The 25,952-nt window shown below is 31.7% G+C and overlaps 1 protein-coding gene across 1 annotated transcript; it reads right to left on the reverse strand.

The window, feature by feature from the left end:
- Positions 1–10,886: 10,886 nt before the first annotated feature.
- On the reverse strand, positions 10,887–25,330 carry LOC133328541 (uncharacterized; the record flags this gene model as incomplete). Its single annotated transcript, XM_061537104.1, has 12 exons — positions 10,887–12,067; positions 12,143–12,843; positions 14,077–14,464; positions 18,015–19,510; positions 19,601–20,078; positions 21,917–22,232; positions 22,513–22,533; positions 22,891–23,066; positions 23,124–23,290; positions 23,988–24,150; positions 24,214–24,709; positions 24,779–25,330. Coding segments are annotated over 12 exons (6,135 nt in total), but the record flags the coding sequence as incomplete, so codon positions are not given.
- Positions 25,331–25,952: the final 622 nt, after the last annotated feature.

Below are 25,952 nucleotides of genomic sequence, written 5' to 3' on the forward strand. Positions count from 1 at the left end.
CTTTTCCTACAAAGCCTAATGTAAACAACAGAAATGTAGTTGGCAACACTGATTTGCTTTCAAAAACAGATGTTTTTAGTTGCATTGCCAAATGCCAGCATTTCATTTTTAATGACCACATTTTTTCAAAATTTCTTTTTTTTATTCATGTTTTTTAAATGTTTTGATTGTATTATTAAATTAAAACAGAATTTATTTGGTTTTGTATTTAAATTAACTATTTTTTCGATTTATTTTTATTTTTTATTTTCAATATTTTCTTTAACTATTTTTTCAAAATTGTTTTTAATACTTATTTTTCGGTATTATTTATTAGTATGCTTTCTTAAATTCAAGCCTTGAATTGAATACACACAACAAAAATAAATTGTTTTATAAAACAAATAACCATAAAAAGTGAGGTTATGGTTGACAATATAATTTCTATATTAGAAAAAAAATTGAATAATAAACTGAGATATTGAATTTCTTAAACCCAAATATTTTAAATATAATACAAATAAAACAAAACTATATAAAGAAATGTATAAATACCCAAAAAATATCTGCCGAAGTGTATGTGAAAAATTTTGACACTTGCGCACCTATTAAATATCAAAAAACCCTAAGTTCCGTAATAGTAGGATATATAATATATTAAACAAAATTATCCGGCACATTATGCAAAACATTTTTGTAGAATAATAGAAAACTCCAGGACGACTTTGAGCGGGTGTTTTTCACCGATTTATTACAATATCCTTGAAATTGACAAATTTAAATAATAACTTTCATTTCATGGCCCAAAGACCCCCAATATTTAATTTTAGAGAGTAAATACTAAAGAAAAAAATATTCTACACAAAATTTCACTAAGGGTCTCCGAGCACAAGAAATCCCTAGATATATAAAATATAAATGAAAAGTACTCCTAAACTTCACTATATACAAATAATAGGTTAGAATGCATACATTTTCAATATGACACCCTATATGGCCCATAAAACATTATTTTCCGGTATTATTCCCCGAAAACTTAATTTTAGAGAGTAAATACTAAAGAATAAAATATTCTACACAAAATTTCACTAAGGGTCTCCGAGCACAAAAAATCCCTAGATATATAAAATATAAATGAAAAGTATCCCTAAACTTCACTATATACAAATAATAGGTTATAATTCATACATTTTCAATATGACACCCTATATGGCCCATAAAACATTATTTTCCGGTATTATTCCCAATGGCGAAAATATTCTACATCAAATTTCACTATGGGTCTCCGAAAAAAAGATATTTCTTAAAATAATATATAACCAGTAAAAAAGCCATAATAATATGAATTCCGATAAAAATAGATTTTTTTGAGGTTAGTTTGAATTTGATCGATTTTCTCGTATAAGACAACATTTTATTGGCATTATGTCAGTGGGAAAAATAATCTACACTAAATTTTATTGTATGTTGCCGAACAAAGGAAAACGATAGAATCGATATTGGACAATGAAATATAACCTCAAAAAATGTAAACATAACACTTATTTTTAAATTGGTATTATGGGGATATGGGAAAGGGAAATCTTTCGCCAAACTTCATTTTAGGGGGGAAATGTCAATGGAGGGAATATTCTACATCAAATTTCACTATGAGTTACCAAACAAAGGAAAACAATATAATCGATATTGCACCATGAAATATAACCTCAAAAAATGTAAACATAACAATTATTTTTAAATTATTATTTTGGGGAAAAGGAAAATCTTTCGCCAAACTTCATTTTAGGGGGGAAATGTTAAGGGGGCGAATATTCTACGCTAAATTTTATTTTAAATTACCAAACAAAGGAAACCTGTAGAATCGATATTGGACCATTAAATATAACCTCAAAAATGCAAAACATAACAATTATTTTTAAATTGGTACTTTGGGGAAATGGGAAAGGGAAATCTTTCGCCAAACTTTATTTTAGGGGGGAAATGTCAATGGAATGAATATTCTACTGTAATTTCACTATGGGTTACCAAACAAAGGAAAACGATAGAATCGATATTGCACCATGAAATATAACCTCAATAAATGTAAACATAACAATTATTTTTAAATTGTTATTTTGGGGAAAAGGGGAAAGGGAAATCTTTCGCCAAACTTCATTTTGGGGGGGAAATGTTAAAGGACGAATATTCTACGCTAAATTTTATTATAAGTTACCGAATAAAGGAAACCTGTAGAATCGATATTGGACCATTAAATATAACCTCAAAAATGCAAAACATAACAATTATTTTTAAATTGGTATTTTGGGGAAATGTGAAAGGGAAATCTTTCGCCAAACTTCATTTTAAGGGGGGAAATGTCAATGGAGGGAATATTCTACACTAAATTTCACTATGGGTTACCAAACAAAGGAAAACGATAGAATCGTTATGGGACCATGAAATATAACCTCAAAAAATGTAAACATAACAATTATTTTTAAATCGGTATTTTGGGGAAATGGGAAGGGGAAATCTTTCGCCAAACTTCATTTTAAGGGGGAAAATTTGAAAGGAGGAAATATTCTACGCTAAATTTCACTGTGGGTTTTGGAACATAAGAAATCGCTAGGTATTAAATATACCGTAAAAATCTAGTTCCGATTTTGGTATAATAGAAGTCATTTTCGTTTTTAGGGTTTTACGTGTACTTTTTCGATTAAACGCCCAAATCTCCATTAATACATGGTTTTAGGGGGAAAATGTAAAAGGGGGAAATATCCTACGCTAAATTTCACTATGGGTCTCGGAACATACTAAATCGGTAGCTATAAAATATATCGTTTTAAATTGAGCTTTAACATTGTTACAAAAAATGTGAATATTTTTTTGGGAATTTTTCAACATTTTTCGAATAAATGCCAAAATCCCCTGAAATATGTAATTTTAGGGGGAAAATGTTAAAGTGGAAAATATTCTACGCTAAATTTCACTATAAGTCTCCGAACATACTAAATCGGTAGCTATAAAATATATCGTTTTAAATTGAGCTTTGACATCGTTACAAAAAATATAACTATGTTTTTGGGCATTTTTGAACATATTTCGAATAAATGACCAAATCTCCGCAAATAATTGATTTTAGGGGGGAAATATTAAAGGGGAAAATATTCTACACTAAATTTCATTATGGGTTTCCGAACATACTAAACCGTTAGCTATAAAATATATCGTTTTAAATTGAGCTTTAACATTGTTAAAAAAATTTTAATATTTTTGGGGAAATTTTTCAACATTTTTCGAATAAATGCCAAAATCCCCTGAAATAACTGATTTTAGGGGAAAAATGTAAAAGGGTCGAATATTCTACACTAAATTTCACTATGGGTCTCGTAACATACGAAATTGGTAGGTATAAATTATATCGTTTTATATTGAGCTTTAACATTGTTACAAAAAATGTGAATATTTTTTTGGGAATTGTTTGAACATTTTTTGAATAAGTGCCAAAATCTCCATAAATACTTGGTTTTAGGGTAAAAATGTAAAAGGGGCGAATATTCTACGCTAAATTTCACTATGGGTCTCGGAACATAAGAAATTCGTAGCTATAAAATACACCGTTTTAAATTTAGCTTTAACATTGTCACAAAAAATACAACTATGTTTTTGGGCATTTTTGAACATATTTCGAATAAATGCCCAAATCTCCATCAATACTTGGATTTAGGGGGAAAATGTTAAAGGGTCGGATATTCTACGCTAAATTTCACTATGGGTCTCGGACCATAAGAAATTGGTAGGTATAAAATATACCGTTTTAAATTGAGCTTTAACAATGATACAAAAAATGTGAATATTTTTTGGGAATTTTCGAACATATTTTGAATAAATGACCAAATCTCCGCAACTACTTGGTTTTAGGGGGGAAATGTCAAAGGGGGAAATATTCTACACTAAATTTCACTATGGGTCTCAGAACATACTAAATCGGTAGCTATAAAATATATCGTTTTAAATTGAGCTTTAATATTGTAACAAAAAATACAACGATTTTTGGGGGATTTTTTGCACATTTTCCCAATAAATACCAAAATCTCCTGAAATATTTAATTTTAAGGGGAAAATGTTAAAGGGAAAAATATTCTGCACTAAATTTCGCTATGGGTCTTCGAACAAAGGAAATTTGTTGTAACTATATATGTGGCTAAAAATATGCCTTGAAATTGGTGAAATGAAAAAAATCTTGTTTTTTTTAAGGTTTTTGGTATTTGTTTTGCTTAATTTTCCTATGAAAATATTATTTTATGTTTATAAGTTGTTCTGGAACTTATAATGAAATTTTATGCAGAATATTTTTTCCATTGGCATCATCCGCCAAAATTGTTGATTTCCACAAGAAAATTGCATTTATTTGCCATAACTTATGAAATTCTACACGACCATAACCTCAGTATTTTTTAAATATTTTTTTTTTATTTTTTTGGGGGAATATTTTCATTGTAATAAAAAACAATAATAATATAATTTTTAGTAATGTGTATTTATGTGTGTTTTTAGTTGTTGTTGTTGGGTTTTTTGTTAATATATTTTATAAAGAGTTTATAATTGCAACAGATTTTGAGGTTATGTGGAAGTTTAAATATTATTATTTTTTTGGTATTGGTTTTTAGTGAGGGCAGGGATGTTTTTTTTTTATTTATTTATATTATTGATTATATATAGCACAAAAAACTATAAACAAACATTAACAATTTCGCTAAACAAGAATAATATTAATAATAATTAAACGAGTATATATATGTATATAATTTTTGGAACAAGCTTAACCTAACCTAAAAAAACATAATTTGAATTTATATATAGCATGTTTTGTTTATAAAAAGCTTAATAATATATTTATTTATTTAAAAAAATTATATCATTTTATATATAAAGCAATTAATTGATATTGAAAAACGATTAAAACCATTTCTTTTTAATTTTTTTAGGTTATGTACTGTAAAATAGTTTCTGCTTCCAGCCGATTTCTTCTTCTTCATTTTACGATTTTAATATTTGTGTGTGTATATGTGTTTTTTTATAAATATACGAAAAAATGTATACACAATAATATTTAGCATATTTATGTTAGCTGCAATTATATTATTTTTTTATAATAATATATTTTAAATATATAATTTTTGTATTATTAAATACTTTTTTATCCCGTTAATATATTGAATATATTGTTATTAAAATTCAATATTTATTTTTCTTAAAAAAAAAATTAACAAATAGTTTAAAAAGAAAATAAAAAACTGGCACATAAAAAATAACCCAATTTTAAAGCCAATTTTTAAATTATAAATATTATAGCTACCGATTCGATTTGTTCCCAGGCCTATAGTGAAATTTTATGAGGAACATTTTCCCCCTTAATACCAAATGCCTACAGGCAAATATGGAGGGTCAAATTGCCCGAAATTCGAATGGAGCTATACAAGTTGGTATATTTTTAATATATAAATTCGAAGTGCGATTTTTTTGATATTCGCTAAAGGTATCGATCGATCATTTGTTCCCAGACCCATAGTGGAATTTGATGAGGAACATTTTTCCCCTTAATACCAAATGCCTACAGGCAAGTATATAGGGTCAAATCGTTCGAAATTCAAATGGAACTATACAAGTTGGTATATTTTTAAAGTACAAAATTCGAAGAGCGATTTTTTTGATATTCGCTAATGGTATCGACCGATCATTTGTTCCCAGGCCTATAGTGAAATTATATGAAGAACATTTTTCCCCTTAATGCCAAATGCCTACAGGCATGTATAGAGGGTCAAATTGCTCGAAATTCGAATGGAGCTATACAAGTTGATATATTTTTAATGTATAAATTCGAAGTATGATTTTTTGATATTCGCTAAAGGTATCGATCGATCATTTGTTCCCAGACCCATAGTGAAATTTGATGAAGAATATTTTCCTCATTGATGTCAATACCCTAAAATCAGATGTTTTGTGGCAAATTGGCATTTTCTGGAAAATGGCGGCAAAAAAATGCACCAGAAAAAGGCAATTTGAAATTGGAAGCGTTATTTTTCCGATACTGATTAGATATATCGATTTCATTTATTCGGTGACCCATAGTGAAATTTGCTGAAAAATATTTCTCTCATTGATGTAAAGACCCTAAAATAAAGTATTGTGCGGCAAATTGGCATAATTTCAAAAATGGCGCCAAAACATCGAGAAAAATGTAAATTATTTATTTATCGAATTGCCAGCGTTATTTTTATCGATACAAGTTATTGCAATCGATTTCATTTCTTCCGGGGCCCATAGTGAAATTTTCTTTAGAATATTTCACTTATTGCTATCCAGACCCAAAAATGAAATCTGCCCTGAGATTTTCATAGTTATTTGATTTTGGTTAGTTTATGAACATTTAAAATTTTTGGGGACCCAAAAGTCCATTATAACGAGGGGCTAGAGGGTCGAAATGTTCTACAAAATTATTCCCCGTAGTGTTGTGAATAATATTGGCATAGAGGCCGCACACCGAAAATGCATGGATCTGAAGGAAACCTATGGATTTCGTATCGGGATTTATTTCCGCAGTCATTTTGGTAATTTATGGATATTTACAATTTTCGGGGACCAAAAAGTCCATTATAACGAGGCGCTGGAGGGCCGAAATGTTCTACAAAATTATTCCCCGTAGTGTTGTGAATAATATTGCCATAGAGGTCGCATACCCAAAATGCATGGATCGGAAGGAAACCTATGGGTTTCCAATTTCCATTTATTTATGGCTTTTTCAGGTTGAGAAATTCACACCTAATGTTTTTGAAGGGCTCAAAAGACCCCTTTAATGAGGCGCTGGAGGGTCGAAAGGTTCTACAAAATTATTCCTCATAGTGTTGTGAAAAATATTGCCATAGAGGTCGCCGACCTAAAATGCATGGATCTGAAGAAAGCCTATGGAATTCGAATCTACATTTATTCCTTCAGTCATTTTGATTAATTTATGAAAATATGCAATATTTGGGGACACAAAAGTCCATTATAATGAGGCGCTAGAGCGTCGAAATCTACTACAAAAATATTCCTCATAGTGTTTTGAATAATATTGCCATAGGGGTCACATAGCCAAAATGCATGGATCTGAAGAAAACCTATGGCTTTCAAATTTCCATTTATTTATGGCTTTTCAGGTTGAGAAATTCACACTTAGTGTTTTTGGAGGGCCCAAATGAGCTCTTTAATGAGGCGCTAGAGGTTCAAAATCTTCTAGAAAATTATTCCACATAGTGTTGTGAATAATATTGCCATAGAGGTCGCATACCCAAAATGCATGGATCTGAAGGAAACCAATGGATTTTGAATCGGCATTTATTTATGGCATTTTAGGTTGGAATATTCACTGAATTTTTTTAAAGGGCCTAACAAGACCCCTGGAATGGGGTTCTAGAGGTTCGAAATGTTCTACAAAAATATTCCTCATGGTGTTGCGGACAAAATAGCTCAAGACATCATATTGAAAAAATGTACAGATCTGTTGGTAAATCGAAAAATTCAAAATGTACTTTTGGAAAAATTTTTTTGGTACTCTTTCTTTTGTTTTTTTTTTTCTTTAAACAAAATATAAAATTAAAACATAGTTTTTTATTATTATTTTAATGACATTATTTTTTTCAATACATAATATATATATTTTGTTTGTTTATACATTTAATTTATATAAAAAAAAATAATTAATTATTTTTTTTTTAAATTTAGGATTATTGGGTTTGTGTGTTTTACTTAGATGATTTTTTTTTGAAAAAATTATTTTACAATGAGTTGTTGTTGTTTTTATTTATTTGTTGTAAGGCATTTTTACATGTATGCTATATTTTTTTTTTTTTGTTTAGAAATTTTATAAAACATTTGAAATTGTTCATTAGATATATTTAAATTATATTTGTTTATATTTATGGTTTGTTTTATTTTTATATAATTTATTTTTTCTTTTATATATATATATATATATGAAGATGAGTATTACAAATAATAGATTTTTATTTTGTATTTACAGATAAACAAAATAAAAACATTGATGACTAATTTGGCGTGAAGAGGGGAGAATGATGACACCTTGTAGTAATAAAAAAATAATATGTAAATATAGTTTATACAAAAATTAAAAAAAATTATATCATTAAAAAAAAATTAAGTACAAATAACTTATTTATATTTTTTTTATTTTAAAACAAAAAACGGACTCTTAATAAAGCTGTTAAATTGAGTTTCAGGTGTATGAAAAAATATTATGATCTTAATTATTAATTTATTTTTTATATAACCTTAATTAATTATTATAGTTAATATATGTATAACATGATGAAATATGTAATTACAATAAAGCAATGACCATTGTCTTAATTTCGTGTTAATGTTTTTTCTTTTTATTATTTTTTGAAAATTTCTTTCCAAATACCATTTTTATTTCGATTTTGAATACAATGGTAAATGATGTTTGTCTGTCTGTCTGTGTGGGTTATTGAAGTAATAGCAAAAGAAAAACAAAGACAAAAGGCCCCCCATTATTTGTAGAGGTTATGTTCACAATATTCAAATTTCCCGCACAATACTTAATTTAAGGGCTATAATGTATATTCGGGATAAAATTTCACTATGGGTCATGGACCAAGTGGAACCTATAGATATAATATTTACGATAGAAATTATATTATATTAATTTGATGTCATATAAAAAGAACAAAAATGGGGGATTTTAGAAAGGTATTATTTTGACCCCTAATTCCACATTTTAGGGGAAACAAAAGAAATATTTTCCATAAAAACTGTAACAAAATAACACCGTAGCAATATTTACACTTAAAATATTGAGATTAACGTAGGTAAATCACAAATTTGAGGTTAATTTCATACATTTACAAGAAAGAGGCCATTTTGAGCCATTATATAACATTTTAGGCGGATTATGCCAATGGCGAAATTATTCTGCATAAAATTTCATTATGGGTCACCGAACAAAAGAAAACTGTAGAAGTAATATTTCCGCTTAAAATATTGAAGTTAAAATAGGCAAATCAAAAATTTGAGGATAATTTCATACATTTACCCGAAAGAGGTCATTTTGAGTCATTATATAACATTTTAGGAGAATGACATCAATGGTGGAAATATTCTCCATAAAATTTCACTATGGGTCACGGAACAAAATAACACCGTAGAACGAATATTTACACTTAAAATATTGAAGTTAAAATAGGCAAATCCAAAATTTTAAATTAATTTCATACATTTACCCGAAAGAGGCCATTTTGAGCGATTATATAAAATTTTAGGGGAATGACATCAATGAGGGAAATATTTTCCATAAAATTTCACTATGGGTCACAGAACAAAAGAAAACTGTATCGAATATATAATATTTTGAGGAAAAAAATGAAAATGTTTACAATTTCCCAAAGACATTTTCCAAAATTTTAGGTGAGCGGTGTTAATGGCGAAAATAACATAAAATTTCATATATTAAATCTGTATCTATAATATTTAGCATTTTAATGTGGGTATCTATTTCGATATAAAAAAATGAAAAGCCAATTTTAGGTTAATTTCCCAAATAGGCGATTTTGACCCATAGTACCCCATATTAAACGGGTCATGTCGATGACGGAAATTCTCTACATAAAATTTTACTATGGGTCACCGAAAAATACATATCTGTATCTATAATATTTAACATTTTAATGTGGGTATTTATTTCGGTATCAAAAAACGAAAATTCAATTTTAGGTTAATTTCCCAAAAAGGCGATTTTGACCCATAGTACCTCATTTTAGGTGAGCGGTGTTAATGGCGAAAATATTCTACATAAAATTTCATTATGGGTCACCGAACAATATAAATCTTTATCTATAATATTTATCATTTTAATGTGGGTATCTATTTCGATATAAAAAATTAAAAGTCAAATTTTAGGTTAATTTCCCAAAGAGGCGATTTTGACCCATAGTACCCCATTTTAGGTGAGTGATGCCAATGGCGAAAATATTCTACATAAAATTTCATTATGGGTCACCGAACTATATATAATATCTAATATTTAAAATTTCATATAAAAAAATAAAAGTCAAATTTTAGGTTAATTTCCCAAAGAGGCGATTTTAACAAATAAAATCATAAAAAAAAATGTATATATAATATTTATCATTTTAATGTGGGTATCTATTTTGGTATATAAAAAATTCAAAGTCATATTTTAGGTTAGGTCATATTGAGAATGTTTTTTTAGGTCTTTCTATTGCTATTACTTCTTGAACATTTTTAGCACATATTTTAAGTTTCCTTTTCAATATTTCATAACAAATTTTGGGTTTTGCATACAAAATTTTTTCTTCTTCTTTTAACCCACAAAATGATTTTTGTGCTTATTTTTCTTATATATTATTGTTTTTATATTTAAAAAAATATTGTAATTATTTTGAATTTAAATTTTTTCATAAATATTAAGAACGATTTTATCAGTTTCAGTTTTTTTGTAATACTTGATTTTTGTTTTTCTATTTTTCTATTCGAGTTACAATTCGATTGTAACCAAAAAAATATTTCACTCAATGAAATCTGTGTCTCTCTCTCACTCTCTCTTTATGTTGCTGAGAGAGATATATAGTAAAGTTTATGATGATTCCCTATGAAACCTGATAGCTGTTGTTGTTGTTGCTAAGACCCGCTCACATTTGATACTCATATTGAGCTGAACGTGACCGTCTTGCTCCCGAATACCAACGATAGGGTAATTGCTGCTGACCACCACCACCCCCCACCGCTGAGGGTGAAATCAATCCCGGCTGACCATAATTATTTAATGACCATGTACTGGCCCGGGCACCCGGACTACGTGCCATTTGCACTCGCAGATTTACAAATCCCTGCTAGGACGAGGGCGATGTCGATGAACCCGAAATATCAGCGGTATTACGTCGCGACAATCTTCGGGTGTAGAGAGCCATGGTTTTATTACTTGTGGCACCTGGACTAGCATCCGCATAGGCATCCGGACTAAATCGTACCCGACTATGTGAGGATATTGATCCCTCTTTGGCACTTAAATATGAACTGTCGTCACTGGTTAGCGAATCGGGCGGTGTGGGATTTGTGGGCGTACTACCAGCTGTACCACCACCACCACCCCCCGCATTATTGCTTGATCCACCACCATTCAGAGGTGCACCATTGGGTGTCTTGTAATTATTGTACTTTTTCAATGAGGAACGTAATTTTGTACCGCCACCACCCGCACCCTGGGCCGAGCTGACAAATGCCAAACTGCTGCCATCGAAGGGCAGACTATCGGGCCGTTCGGGTATGAGACGTGGTGCCGATTCGTGATGATGCATGCTCGTTTTGGCTTGGGCCGCTGCACTAGGCGCCGGTGAGGGTGGTGAGGTTTTCATGTTTATGGGTGACATGGGCGTCGATCGGGATCTGCTGTAAATGACACGCTGTGGCGTGTGGTGCAACGAGGAGCTGGCTCCACCACCGCCACCACTATCACGATATTGATATAACGGTTTATGCAGAGGACTACTACTATTATAGGGTAGATTCTCATAATCCCGCATCCGATTCAGTGAGGCCAAATCACTTCGTGGCGTTTGTCCCATATAATGGCGATTTGCAGGTTTGGGTGAATTTTTATACAGCTCTTGTTTTGTTGGAGGCGGCACCGAGCCTGTGGGCGGCATTGCCGGATCGCGATAGGGTCCATATTCCGCATAGGGCAGCGCCATATTGTTATAATCGAAAACAGGCTCCTCATAGTCTATGCTATAGCCCTGATTGTAATTGGAATTATTCGAAATTGTTGAGGGGGTACGCCGATGCCCGGCGGCACTTACACCCATTTGAGGTACACGGGGTGGAGGGGTCCGTACCACCGGCGGAGAGGCATGATGCTGCTGCGGAGCTGGCGGTGGTGGCGGCTGCGGTTCATAATTGTAATCATAATAGTTGGGCAAACGATGATTATAGTCATACGAATAGTCGGGATAGGATTTACAATCACGTTCATAGGTTAGCTGATGTTCCGGGCGATAGGGGAAATAATTGGAACCTAGGCAAGACAAGGAAAAACGAAAACAAATTTAATAACCTCCACAATTTTTTTTATTTTCCATGTCATACTCACCCAAATAACCGGCTCGATGGGCCCCAGCCCCATAGGCCCCACCATCATTGGAAAAACTTGGACCATTTCTCAGGAAATCCTTGTGTGTAAACATCGACTGATTGGCGGCCGTGACAACATTGGCTCCCGCGGGGCCACCCACAACCGGCATGCCTGGCATACCCACCTGGCCGCCCAAACGAAAATCTCGAAATGCCTTGCCGACCGGTAAATTATCCTCTTGCTGGGAATATTCCAAATTTTCCGTAAACGAAGAGGTACTCACTTTACGACGCGGCGAAGGTGTCGGCGGTTGGGTATGACTGCTACCCAACGAAGAAGACAATATACCCGAGGTGGTATTGTTGGTGAAGTTGGAACCCAAACCACTTGTGGTTGTTGTCGATATGGTTGAGGGCATTTTGCGTATTTGGTGTTGTTGCTGTTGTCCGCCGGCGGCATAATGTTGTGGTGTTGGTGGTTGGGTCACACTTTTGCCATGGTGTAAAGGGTGTTGATGATGTTGCGCTGGGTGCAGAGGTGGAGGTGTTGCCGTGGCCAATCCCAAACTGGGTTGATATTTTTGATAAGGCGTGGGGGAATCGGTTATATTATAGCCTTGTTTTTGTTTATGCTGCGCCAAGGGGGAATCGGCAGCAATGGCTCGTCGGGGAGATCCAGGTATATCCGCAGGTTCATAGGTTAAAGAGCTAATTGCGGTTCTAAAGAAGAAAAATAAAAAAGGAATATAATTAATTAAATTTGTTTTCGTTAGAAATATTATAATTATTATAACGGTATTTTTTATGAAGAAAACTTATTTCTAAGGACTTCTATTGTACGGGGACCCATAGTGAAATTTTCCCAAGAATATTTTTTCCATTGACAGCAATTGTCTAAAATGGGTTGTTGTGGGAGATTTTGTGAAATTAACCTCAAACATTTCTCTGTTATATATATACAAATTTCTAACGGTATTTTTCATGACTAACATTTATTTCTAATGGATTCTATTGTTCGAGGACCCATAGTGAAATTTTCCGAAGAATATTTTTTCCATTGGCATCCAGTGTCTAAAATGAGTTTTTGTGGGAGATTTTGTCAAAATTGAAAAATACCATGAAATTAACCTCAATAATTTCTTTGTTCTATATATACAATTTGTTAACGACATTTTTAAGAACAAATATTGAATTTAAAGATTTGATTTGTTCGGGGACCTATAGTGAAATTTTCTGAAGAATATTTTTCCCGTTGACACTAAAACTCTAAAGTGAGGTTATGGGGAAGATTTTGACTGAATCGAAAATTACTATGAAATTGACTACAGAAATACTTCTCTTTATTATATACAATTTGTTAACGGTATTTTTAGGAATAAATATTGAATTTATAGATTTGATTTGTTCGGGGACCTATAGTGAAATTTTCTGAAGAATATTTTTCCCGTTGACACTAAACCTCTAAAGTGAGGTTATGGGGAAGATTTTGACTGAATCGAAAATTACTATGAAATTAACTACAGAAATGCCTATATTCATCATGTATTTTATGTTTACGGTATTTTTAGGAACAAATATTGAATTTACAGATATGATTTATTCGGGGACCTATAGTGAAATTTTCTGCAGAGTGTTTTTCCCCTTGACACTAAACCTCTAAATTTAGGCTATGGGGAAGTATTTTCCTGAATTGAAAATTAACCTCTAAAATATTTGTTCTCTACATATATATATTTTTAATGGTACTTTTTATAATTTAAACTTATTTCTACAGAATTCTTTTGTTCGATGACCTATGGTGAAATTTTCTGAAGAATAATTTTTCCATTGACATCATGTGGGTAAAATAATATTTTGAGATAGATTTGGTGGTGAAATGAAATTGCTTTTACCTTAAATTAGAAAAAAATAAATGTTTATTTTAAATTTTAATATTTAATTATTATAACTTACCTTTGACGATTTCCTGTACCGTGGTAGGTATTGGCAGCAAAACGCCTATCGTCTGTGTTGGTAACTTTGGGTAGTTCCATTTCAATGGGTGCCGCTTTTAGTGCGGGTACATCACTCAATAACGTTGGATGAAATGGTGATACATTTGACATGCGTACATCATAACCTGCCGCCACTCCGGCCAATAATGCTGCCATATTGTAGAGTAACACCTCGATTACCGATAATTTGGGTTTACGTATGGCATCACCGGCATATAACGTTGGCATGGGTATGTTGGAAGTGAAACGACTTAGCAAGTAAGGATTTGGAGACATAATGGGAAGATTTGGACCACCGCCGGGTAAGGTGTGTATTGGTGAACACCAATCGTCTTTGGAATTGTAACCTATGGAGGGGGGAATATTTGAATATATAAATTTTAAATTTATTTTTTTAAATATTTTTTGTTGTTGTGTTTCTTTTGGCCTTTACCAAGTTTGTTTTTGTGTTTTTATTATTTGTTAAAAAAAAAATAAAACCATTTTGAGTTTTTTGTTATTTTTTATGTTTTTTTATTTTTGTTTGTTTTTTTTAGTAGGTTTTTGTGTAATTTTTTTTATAGATTTTTTTTATAACAAATTAATTTCGTAGTTTTTTCGATTTCGTTGTGTTTTTGTTTTATGGAATTTTGTTTTTCTTTTTCGGTTACATCTATAAATATTGTATTTTTTACTTAATAAATTAAAACTTAAAATTAAAAATAATTAGCATACATTATAAAAATATAAAAATTACATAACTACAAATTAAATTATCGAAAAAAAAAGCACTCGAAGTTTTACAAAATGATAATTTTCAAATTTCTGTTTTGGGGAGTTTTAAATACAAAAAATAATTTCAAATATTTAAAAAAAAATAATACACAAATAAAATTAAAACAGTTTTTTTAATCACAGTATTTTTTTTAAGAAAAAACAAATTAAAAAAATAATTAAATTTATTTTGTGAATTTAAAAATTCATAATTGCCATGGGTTGGTTGGAGATTTCAAAAAATAATAATAATACAGTTTTTTTGTAATGATAATAAATAAAATGTATATAAAAAAAATAATTAACAAATTTTAATTTAAAGAAAAAAAAATTTAGAAAAAATACATACATACATTACATAAATTAAACAAAAAAATTAAAACAAACATTTTTAATTAAAAAAAAAACTAAATGCACTTTTAAATGATTTTGAATTTTTTATTTTTAAATTCAAAAAAGGCACGTTGTTGTGTTGGGGGGTTCGTTCCCTAGTTGTGTGGTTTTTTGTTATAGAAAAAGTTTTGTAAAAAAATGGCTTAAATAACGGCTTATTGTTGCAATGTCTTAATATGTAAAGGTAGGTACATAACATATATATTTTTTTAATATATAAGTATAAAAAAGGAAACTATGGCTTTAAAAAAAAACTAGACGACGACCATTATACCTAAAGGATTATATGGTTACACTTGCTACATAAATTATGTAGTACATGTAAATTTAAAATTATTTTTGTTTAAGATTTTTTTTTAATTTTTCAAAAAAAAAAAAAAAAATTTCTTGAAAAAAAAAATTAAAAATTTTTTTAAAAATTTTTAAATTTTTTTAATCTACCAAAAAATTATTTAATTTTGGAATTTACACAAAAAAAAAATTAAAAATTTTTTTGGAATTTATTTTAAGAACTAAAATTTTTAAATAGATTTTTTTTTTTTGGAACAAATATTAATTATGAAATATTCTGTAGAATATTTCATCCATTGACATAAACCTCCTAAATTAGGGTTTTGGGGAATATTTTGGCAAATTGAAAAGTGCCATGAAATTAACCTCAAAAATGCATTCCTCTAAAAACACAATTTGTTAATGGCAGTTTTATGCACAAAAATTCAATTTACAAATTTCTTTTGTTTGGGAACCTATAGTGAAATTTACTGTAGAATCTGTATTCCATTGACACCAAATCTCTAAAATGACATTTTGTTGGAAATTTTGACAAAATTGAAAAGTGCCATGAAATTAACCTTGAAAAATGCCTCTCCTCTACAAACAGAATTTGTTAACGACATTTTTATGATCAACAGTTACATTTACAAATTTCTTTTGTTCAGGGACCCATAATGAAATTCGGTATAGAATATTTTTTCCATTGACAGCAAATCTCTAAAATGAAGCTTTGGGGAAGATTTTGACAAAATTGAAAAGTGCCATGAAATTAACCTTAAAAAATGCCTCTCCTCTACAAACACAATTTGTTAACGGCATTTTTATGATCAACAGTTACATTTACAAATTTCTTTTGTTTGGGAACCTATAGTGAAATTTTCTGTAGAATATTTCATCCATTGACATAAACATCCTAAATTGGGGTTTTGGGGAAGATTTTGGCAAAATTGAAAAGTGCCATGAAATTAACCTCAAAAATGCCTCTCCTCTACAAGCACAATTTTTAACGGCATTTTTATGATCAAAAGTTACATTTATAAATTTCTTTTGTTTGGGAACCTATAGTTAAATTTTGTATAGAATATGTTTTCCATTGACACCAATACCCTAAAACGAAGTTTTGCGGAAGATTTTGGTAACATTGAAAAGTGCCATGAAATTAACCTTACCTTGTTAACGGTATTTTTGGGCACAAATATTACAATTACAAATTTCTTTTGTTTGAGGACCTATAGTGAAATTTAGTATAGAATATGTTTTCCATTGACATCAAATCTCTAAAATGAAGTTTTGCGGAAGATTCGGCTAAAATTGAAAAGTGCCATGAAATTAACCTCAAAAAATTTCATTACAATTTGTTAACGGTATTTTTAGGTTCCAATAGTAAATTTACAGCCTTCTTTTGTTCGAGGACCCATAGTGAAATTTTGCGAAGAAAAATATTTCCATTGGCACCAACTTTCTAGGGTGTAGTTTTCTTGGAAATTTTGTCATATTTGTTAAATACTAGAAAATTAACTATAACAATCGTTAATCCTCTATGTACACAATTTATTTACGGTATTTAGAGGTTCTAATTTCAATTTTACAATCTTCATTTGTTTGTGGACCTATAGTGAAATTTTCTGAAGAAAAATATTTTCATTGGCACCCACTTCCTAGAGTGTAGTTTTCTTGAAGATTTTGTTATATTTGTAAAATACTATGAAGTTAACCTTAAAAATCGTTTGTAAGTCCTCTATACTCAAAATTTGTTAAGGGTATTTTAAGGTTCCAAATTTACTTCTACAGTTTTGTTTTGTTTGTGGGCCTATAGTGAAATTTTGTGAAGAAAAATATTTCCATTGGCACCAACATCCTAGGGTAGCGTATTCTGCAAGATTTTGTCACTTTTGTAAAGTACTATAACAATAACCTTAAAAATCGTTTCATTTTCCGCGTACTCAATTTGTAAGGGGTATTTGAAGGTTCTAATTTGAATTTTACAGTTTTCGTTTCTTTGTGGACCTATGGTGAATTTGTCTGTAGAACATTTCTTCCATTGGCATCAATTCTCTAGTATGAAGTTTTCATGGAAATTTTGCCTTGTTTGGAAATTGCTTTGAACAAATCGCCTTATCATAACCTTAAAATAAAATTCCAAAAAGTTAATTGAATTTTCTTTTTAAATAAATTCCAAAAAAATTTTGAAATTTTTTCAAACCTTATTACTTCTGCTCTGCATTCTAACTTGGGGAAAAGCCGATTTTTCCCCTTTGAAAAATTTTGGTTTCATTTTGCCAACCTATACCATTTCCAATTGATCACATGACTTGGTCCGTTGCGGTATGGGATATCTCCTCATCGAATCCCTTGTATTGATATCTTGAGAATTTTCAAATAATTTATATGAACTTTTGGATTTTTTATATTTCTTTTTGGAATGCGTTAAAGAGCCGAATTTTAGGAAATTCATAAGCGATTTGAATTTGGCCGAACTGGAGGAATGCTGTTGGCCACCACCATCACTTTCCAAAGAGTTAATATAGGGGGAGGAGGATGAAGTCTGCTGCTGCTGTTTCCCTTTGGATTTTTTCATCTTCTCTTTGGCCTGCTTGAGGGCCTGTTGTTGTTGCTGTTTAGCCTGTTCTCGCAGCAGTTGTTCTTTCATTTTGATTACCTCCGGATCGGGTTGAACATCCTGCAGTTTACGCGTGGCAAATATTGAATTATCATTTGTAAAGAGTGTGGAGAATTGATCGGAGTTGATATGCGGCGGCGGCGGAAGGGTGGTGGAGGAGGAATTGGTATCGGTGCTGGCATAGGAAATTCCTCCTCCTCCACCACCACCACTGTCGCCGGCCTCATCAAAGAAACTCAATTGTGAGGAATTGTGTTGGGAACTATTGGAATTGGAATTGCTGTGATTCAAATGAAATGTAACCATGGAGGATTTCCGCGAAGTCGGATGGGAATTTATGGAATTATCGTGGGATGATGTTTCAAGGGAATTCAGGGAATTGAAACGATCCTCGGTGGAGTGATATGCTGCCACCATTGCCCTCTCTTGGCCATCCGAGGGGGGTTTACGGAAAAAACAATGCCTGGGAAACTGGGACCCAGAACCGTTTCTTTGAAATCTATAATAGGGCGATTCCGAGTCACCACCCTCATCCTCCTCTCCATCTTCATCGTCGTCGTCGTGGGAAAAATCGTCAGCCAGTTGAGAGGTTGAGGAATACATGGTTAAATTAACACTGGACTTGGAACTGTTGGCTTGGGGAGGTTTATGCCAAAAACTGGCACTATGGAAGCTACTATTGGCCGAACTCAGTTCACCACCAACTCCTGCCTGGCTGGCAGATGAAGAATTGTGGGGGTGGCGCAATTGCTGCTGCTGATTGGAAAATATCTCATCCAGGGATTTTTGCACCGAACGATAGAATAACCTATCATAGGTGGGGTTATCGGGGCCATTGGAATTGAGCAGCAGCGAGGAGGAGCCCTGCTGGGAACATGATTTGAGTAAGGGATTCTCACCGATTAGCGGTGAAATATCTGGCGAAATATATGACAGCTGATGTCTCCTGGCCAGCGGGGAAAGTCTACTGTCAAGGGATAATTTCTTCCGACCTATTGCCGGACTATTACCCAAACTGGCGGACTGTTTTGGTATATCATTTTTTAAATGTTTTTTTAAATCGTATATGGTGGGACTTTTATCCTGCAAAGGTGGAGGCGGGGGATTGCGGCGAAATTTAAAGCAACCCACCACAGTGGGTGTGGGTGTTTCCTTATCCGCATCGAAATCGTTGAGGGGTAATGGAAAGCTAAGGGGGATGGGTGGTTTGGTGGCAGCACCCGAGGGGCCCATCTGCAAGGAGTCTAGACCTCGGTCATGTGATTTGGTTAGAACATGTTTCTTCGATTTTTTACCACCACTCAGACCCGAAGTTAGGGTACTCGAACTGGAGTGTGAGGAATTTGTGGAACAACTACCAAGGAATTTAGTATTTTGAATATTATTTAAATGAGTTGTTTTTGTTGCTAATGTGTGGCTGTTGTTGTTATGGTTATTAGAATGCAGATGAATATTATGACTGCTGTTGTTGTTGTTATTACAGATTAATGTCATAAAAGCCGGATGAATGTTGTTGCCAGTAGCTGACATTGATGAGGATGATGATGTTGGAGGATGAGGAGTAGAAAGTGGAGAAGAAGTAGAACAACAGGATGTTGTTGGTGATGCAACAACAAGGCTACCAGCTAGTCGAATACCTTGCGGTGTTGTACTGACAACAGGACTATGGAAACCATTTAAATTGCTGGTGGGTGATGATGGCGTGGAAGAGGCAGCCGCCAATGCAGCTGCCATCATTTCCCTTTGCTGTCGTTGGGTTTTCTTATCAAGATTCGGTGCACTCTTACTTATTGCCGAAGAGTGACTACTGACGTTGGCCTGCTGCCATTCGGTGGCCTGCAGTGTGGTACTTAAATGTGTTCGTTCACGTTGATGGACAGTGGACGGGCCCCAGGTTTTACCCTTAAAACCGTCAGGACTCACTACAGGGCGGGGGAATTTTTATGGACGTGTGGGGAAAGTGGACGGTAGGGGAAACAAACATAAAAAATAAAAGAAAAGAAAAAAAAACATAAAAAATAAATAAATAAAAATTTTGAAAATCTAAAAATAAATAATTTAAAAAAAATTTAAATTAAAAAAAATAAATTCAAATACAAATTTACTCTAAAACAACAAGCAAAAAAAAACATTAAAAAAGTTTTTTTTTCAAAATTTAAAAAAAAATTGAAAAATGTGAAAAATGTAAAATTGTAAATGTAAATGTAAAAAAATCGCTATTGTAAATAAATACTTGACATTTTTAAAAAAAAATAATTTCAAAATTAAAAAAAAAATTGAAAATTTTTAAAAAATATTTTCAAAATTTAAAAAACTCATTATTTTAAAAAGTTAAAAAATCAACATTTTTAATAAAATTTTCAAAAATTTAGAAATAATTTTTTTTTTAATTTCTGAAAATACTTTTTCAAAATTTTCTAATAATTTGAGAAAAATTATTATCGATAATTTTTCTATAGCGAAAAATAATTATCGATAATGTTTCTACAATAAAAAATAATTATCGATAATTTTTATATAGCGAAAAATAATTATCGATAATTTTTCTATAGCGAAAAATAATTATCGATAATTTTTCTATAGCGACAAATAATTATCGATCATTTTTCTGTAAGGGAAAATTCTTTCTCATTTTTTATTGAGAAAAATCATTATCGAAAATTTTATCGTTAATTTTTCTAAAGAGAAAAAAAATTTTTGTTAAAAAAAATATCGATAAATTTTCTGTTTGAGAAAAAAAATGTATCGACAACTTTTCTATATATTTTCTAATATTTTTTCTATAGAAAAATTATCGATAATATTTTTTTTCTATAGAAAAATTATCGATAATATCTTTTTCTATAGAAAAATTATCGATAATATTTTTTTTCTATAGAAAAGTTATCGATACATTTTTTTTCTCAAACAGAAAATTTATCGATAATTTTTAAAAAAAAAATCTCTTAAGAAAAATTATCGATAACAATATTGTTTTATACTAAAATTATAATATTTTCTGTACAAAAAAATACTATCGATATTTTCTATAGAAACAAAAATTGTTATCGACAGTTTGTCCATAAAGAAATGCTGTTATCCATAATTTATCCATTGAAATATTCATTATCGATAATTTTTCAATGGTAATTTTTTTATCTATAATTTTTCTATTGAGAAAAATTATTATCGATTATTATCTACACAAAAAAAATTATTATCGATAATTTTTCCATAGAGGGAAATTGTTGCTACAGATAAACATGATTTTCGATTATTTTTTTATAGAAAAATTATCGATAACAATTTTTTCAATGGAAAAAATTATCGATAACAATTTTTTTGAATGGAAAAATGATCGATAACACTTTTTTTCAATGGAAAAAAAGGAAAAAATTATCGATAACATTATTTTTGAAGGAAAATTATCGATAACAGTATTTCAATTTGATAACAGTATATTTTTTGTGGAAATATTATCGATAACAGTATTTATTTATGGAAATATTATCAATAACAGTATTCCTTTACGGAATAATTATCGATAACAAAATTTCTTTATGGAAAAAAGATCGATAACAGTATTTATTTATGGAAATTTTTTCCGATAACAAAATTTTTTTATGGAATAATTTACGATTACAAATATTTCTTTATGAAAAAATGTACGATAAAAATTTATCGATATATTTTCATCATTATTATGTCGATAAATTTTCATCGATATTTTTCCTATTAAAATTCTATTTTTTTAGGGAGAGATATTTTTTCTTGTACTTACGTGCCACTATTCGTAAACCCGATATTGCCGGTGAACCGGGCGGCGTCGGCACCCCACAACTTTGATCCCGGATCGTTGTTATCTTATGCTGAAATCCGGTCGGCAATGATATTTGTACCGGATCTTTTTTCGGTTTGAATTTTATTTTGTTGCGTCGTTTATTCGGTTTCGGTATTGTCTGCAAAATTATCAATTCACGTCCCATTAGTTCCAGCTCACGGGCACGCAATTGTTGTTCGAAGATTTTCAAATTGTTCGCCTGTTCGTGTTGTTGCATTTGGATGAGGCGAAGTTGTTCCTCTTTGTTGCGCAATTCCTGGAAGGAAAACAAACAAAAAAATGATATTGAAAAAAAGAAGATCGGAGATTGATTTTGGATAGCAAAGCAACACAAAAAAGAAAGAACAAAATATTGAAAACTAATTGGCAACAACATTTAGAGCTAATATATAGGTTAGAGAAGTTTGGGTTTGATATTTAATATTTTTCAAATATACAAAATTATATTGAAATGTTTATTAATAAAAAAAAAACAAAAGGAAAACAACAAAGGTTTACAAAAAGCCACAAGGATGAAGAATGTTTTACAATCTTACCTCTTCGATATTTTGAAAGCGCTATAATTATGTGACGAAATGTATATATATGGAGGAGGCGAGCGAATAAGATTTTTCATTACAAATTTTATATACATTAAATTTTATCCCAATATATATTTTTTGAAAATGAAAAATTACCACAAAATGGTTATGGTTGTGGTTAGCAACGAGGTAGAAGGAAATAGAAAAGGAAAGCACAAAAAAACAATAAATGAATAATGAGTATCGACATTCAAAACTACAGATTTTTTTTTTCGATTTTGATTTCACACAAAGAAAATGGGGTTCACACTAGATAAACATATCATTAACCATTAAGAAGAAGAAGAAGAAAAGAAACCCGTTAACATTACGATTTCAAAATCTCAAACCTACTTTTTCTTTCAAACGCAATTCATGCAGAACTTCAGCAATTTCCTTTTTCCAACCATCCTGCATGGTGTGAAAGGATTCTTGAGGCGTTGAGGTGAAACCACTGCGTGCAATGTCCTCCAGTTTCATGAGTATATCCTTAAACCCGGGGCGATTATGTGGATCACCCTCCCAGCAGCCTAAAAAAATTAAAAAAATTGAATTTCGATTTTTTTTAATTTGTTTTTCGGACTTACTTTTCATGAGTTTACCCCAGGCTTCGGGACATGTTTTTGGTATGGGCAATGTTAGGGTATTAACAGCAACACCATAGGCCACCGACAATGAATCGAAACCTTTGTAGGGTGTTTCGCCGGTAATCAGTTCCCACAGTAGGACACCATAACTCCAAACATCGGAGGACCTGGAAAAAAAGAACGAAAAAATATATAAATTAATTGTCGATAAAAAATATATCACTTTTCTGTAAAGAAAAATCAATAATTTTGTTATCAAGAAAAAAATCGATAATTTTTCTATGAAGAAAAACAAAATCGGTAATTTTTCTACAAAGAAAAAAATCGACAATTTTTCTATACAGAAAAAAATCGGCAATTCTTTATAATAAAAAAAAATCGATAATTTATCTATAAAGAAATATCGATTATTTTTCTATAAAAAAATCGATTATTTTTCTATAAAGAAAAAAAAATAATCGATAATTTTAATAATAATTATCGATAAATTTTCCATAAAGAAACATTTCGATAATTTCTCTATAAGGAAAAGTTATTATCGATAATTTTTCTATACGGAAAAAAATTATTATCGATAAATAAAGAAAAAATTTTCGATAATTATTTTATGAAAAAAAAATATTAGAAAAATTATCGATAAATTTTCTACAAAAAAATGGTTATCGATAAGAGAAAAATTATTGATAAATTTTCTATAGAGAAAAATTATCGATAAATTTTCTATAGAGAAAAATAATAATCGATAAATTTTGTATAGGGAAAAATTATCGATACATTTTGTATAGAGAAAATTTGAAAATTTTGTTATCGATAACTTTTCGGCAGTGTTTGTAATCGATTGTATTCTTTTTCAGCTCTACATACTTGGAATAAGTGCCACGACTAATAACCTCCGGCGGCATCCAGGCATAGGTGCCAGCCGCCGACATACGCGTTGTATTGTACAGCTCCCGGGCCAAACCAAAGTCCGTAATTTTCAAAGTCTTTTTGTGTAGATTATCGCCTTCGATTGCTTCAAAGATTAAAACTGGAAAAAACATTTTTTTTAATTGGTTTTCAAATTGAAAATCCGACATTCTCTCCCACTTACCATTGGAACTTTTCAAATCTCGGTGTATCACCGATATGGGCGCCTCGTTGTGTAAATAATTCATGCCGCGGGCTATCTGTATGGCCCAATTGACCAGGACATCCGGTGGTATTTTCCTACCAGCCAGGACACGATTTAAACTACCACCACGGGCATATTCCATGACTAGACATAATTTGGGAGGTTTGAGGCATACCCCCCTTAACGCCACGATGTTTTCATGTTTGAGAGCCCAAAAAAGTTTCGCCTCCTGTAGGACACTGTCACGCATCGATTGCATATCTTCGTCGGCCGTTTGTCGTGCGGCCTTTATGGCCACTTCCTCATTGCGATAATAGCCACGATGGACCTTGCAGAAACCGCCCACACCAATTACCTCTTCGACGTACAACTCCTCATATTCAATTTCATGCGGCTGGATATCACCAATGGCCGAAGGCACATTTATCATCATGGGATCGTGATTTGTGACAAAGTTACTGGGGAAGATGCCAACCTGGTGGGGGAGAGAAGGGGAATAATTTTTTGTTTTAATGGAAGAGAATTATTTTGGATGATGCCTTACCTTATCGCCAATTTTACCAATCCACCAACCCTCATCACCGGATACATTGGGATCCATGGATAACACCAAGACCACTTGACCCCTTTCCAGGCTAAGCTCATCTTCGCCCTGGGCCTCATAGTCATAGAGGGCTGTCCAGAGGCTACCTTCGGGCACCAAATCATTGGCACTGCTGGTGGTGGTCACAACAATGGCGGAATCTATGGCGGTGTTTGAGGAGGTTGTGGTGGTACTGACCATGTTAGAAGCCGATGTTGTGGTTGTGTTCTCAATGGGATTATGACCATTAGGGGGTTTTATTTTATGCGGCTGTTGTGTCGTCCCATTTGCCGTATTATTTGTTGTTGTTGTGGTGGTGGCGGGATTTGTATTGAAGGTTTTATTTTTGCCCTTACTACTTGTTGTTGTTGTTGTCGTTGAGCCATTATTATCGCTATGCAGCTCTTCGCTAATTGCGATCATTTGTGTGGCGTTATAATGACGGGCAGCGGGCATCAAAAAATAAATTCCAAAAAAATCAAAACAGGGTGGGGGTGTTAAGCCGATGCCCCACTAGGCACAAGAGAAGCAAATGTAAATTTGGAGAGGAGACATGGGTGAAAGGTGTAGAAAAAAATTCAAATTTTTTCCGACTTCTTTTGGACCCCAAACAAAAAAATCCGTTTTTTCTCTATTTTTTTTTGTTGATGTTGTTGTTGTTGTTATGGGCCTTGCAAGAGTTTAATCCTTTTGTGAAGGGCTCGTTGTTGTTGTTATTATTGTCTTCAACACTTGTTGTTGTTGTTTTTATCTTCTTAAAGAACTTCTTCTTGGGTTTTGTTATTGTCTTTGTGTCGGATCGAATCTTCTCTTAGCTTCTCTTTTGTTTATGCTGTGCGAATTTTTGTTGTTGTTATTTCTTGCTATTATTGTTGTTGTTGCTGTAAATTAAAGTTGTTGACACTAAGCCATGTGTGCTTAGAAGAAATCGTGTAGAGCTCGCTTCTCCACTTTGGCTTCTGACGTCTTTGCTGCCGCTGACGATGTTGTTATTATTGGTTTTTGTTGTTGTTGTTGCCCTCTTGAAGACTTGTGTTCAATGTGGGGCGGCTGGCTGGTTTATTTTCAGCATTTACTGGGTTCGTGGTTTTTTTTGTTATTTTCTGTGTGATGTTCCAATGTTTTAGACTTTGTT

This window comes from Musca vetustissima, unplaced genomic scaffold (assembly GCF_032173495.1).
Source record: "Musca vetustissima isolate MV318-11 ecotype Yass unplaced genomic scaffold, APGP_CSIRO_Mvet_v1 utg3263, whole genome shotgun sequence".
Lineage (NCBI taxonomy): Eukaryota > Metazoa > Arthropoda > Insecta > Diptera > Muscidae > Musca > Musca vetustissima.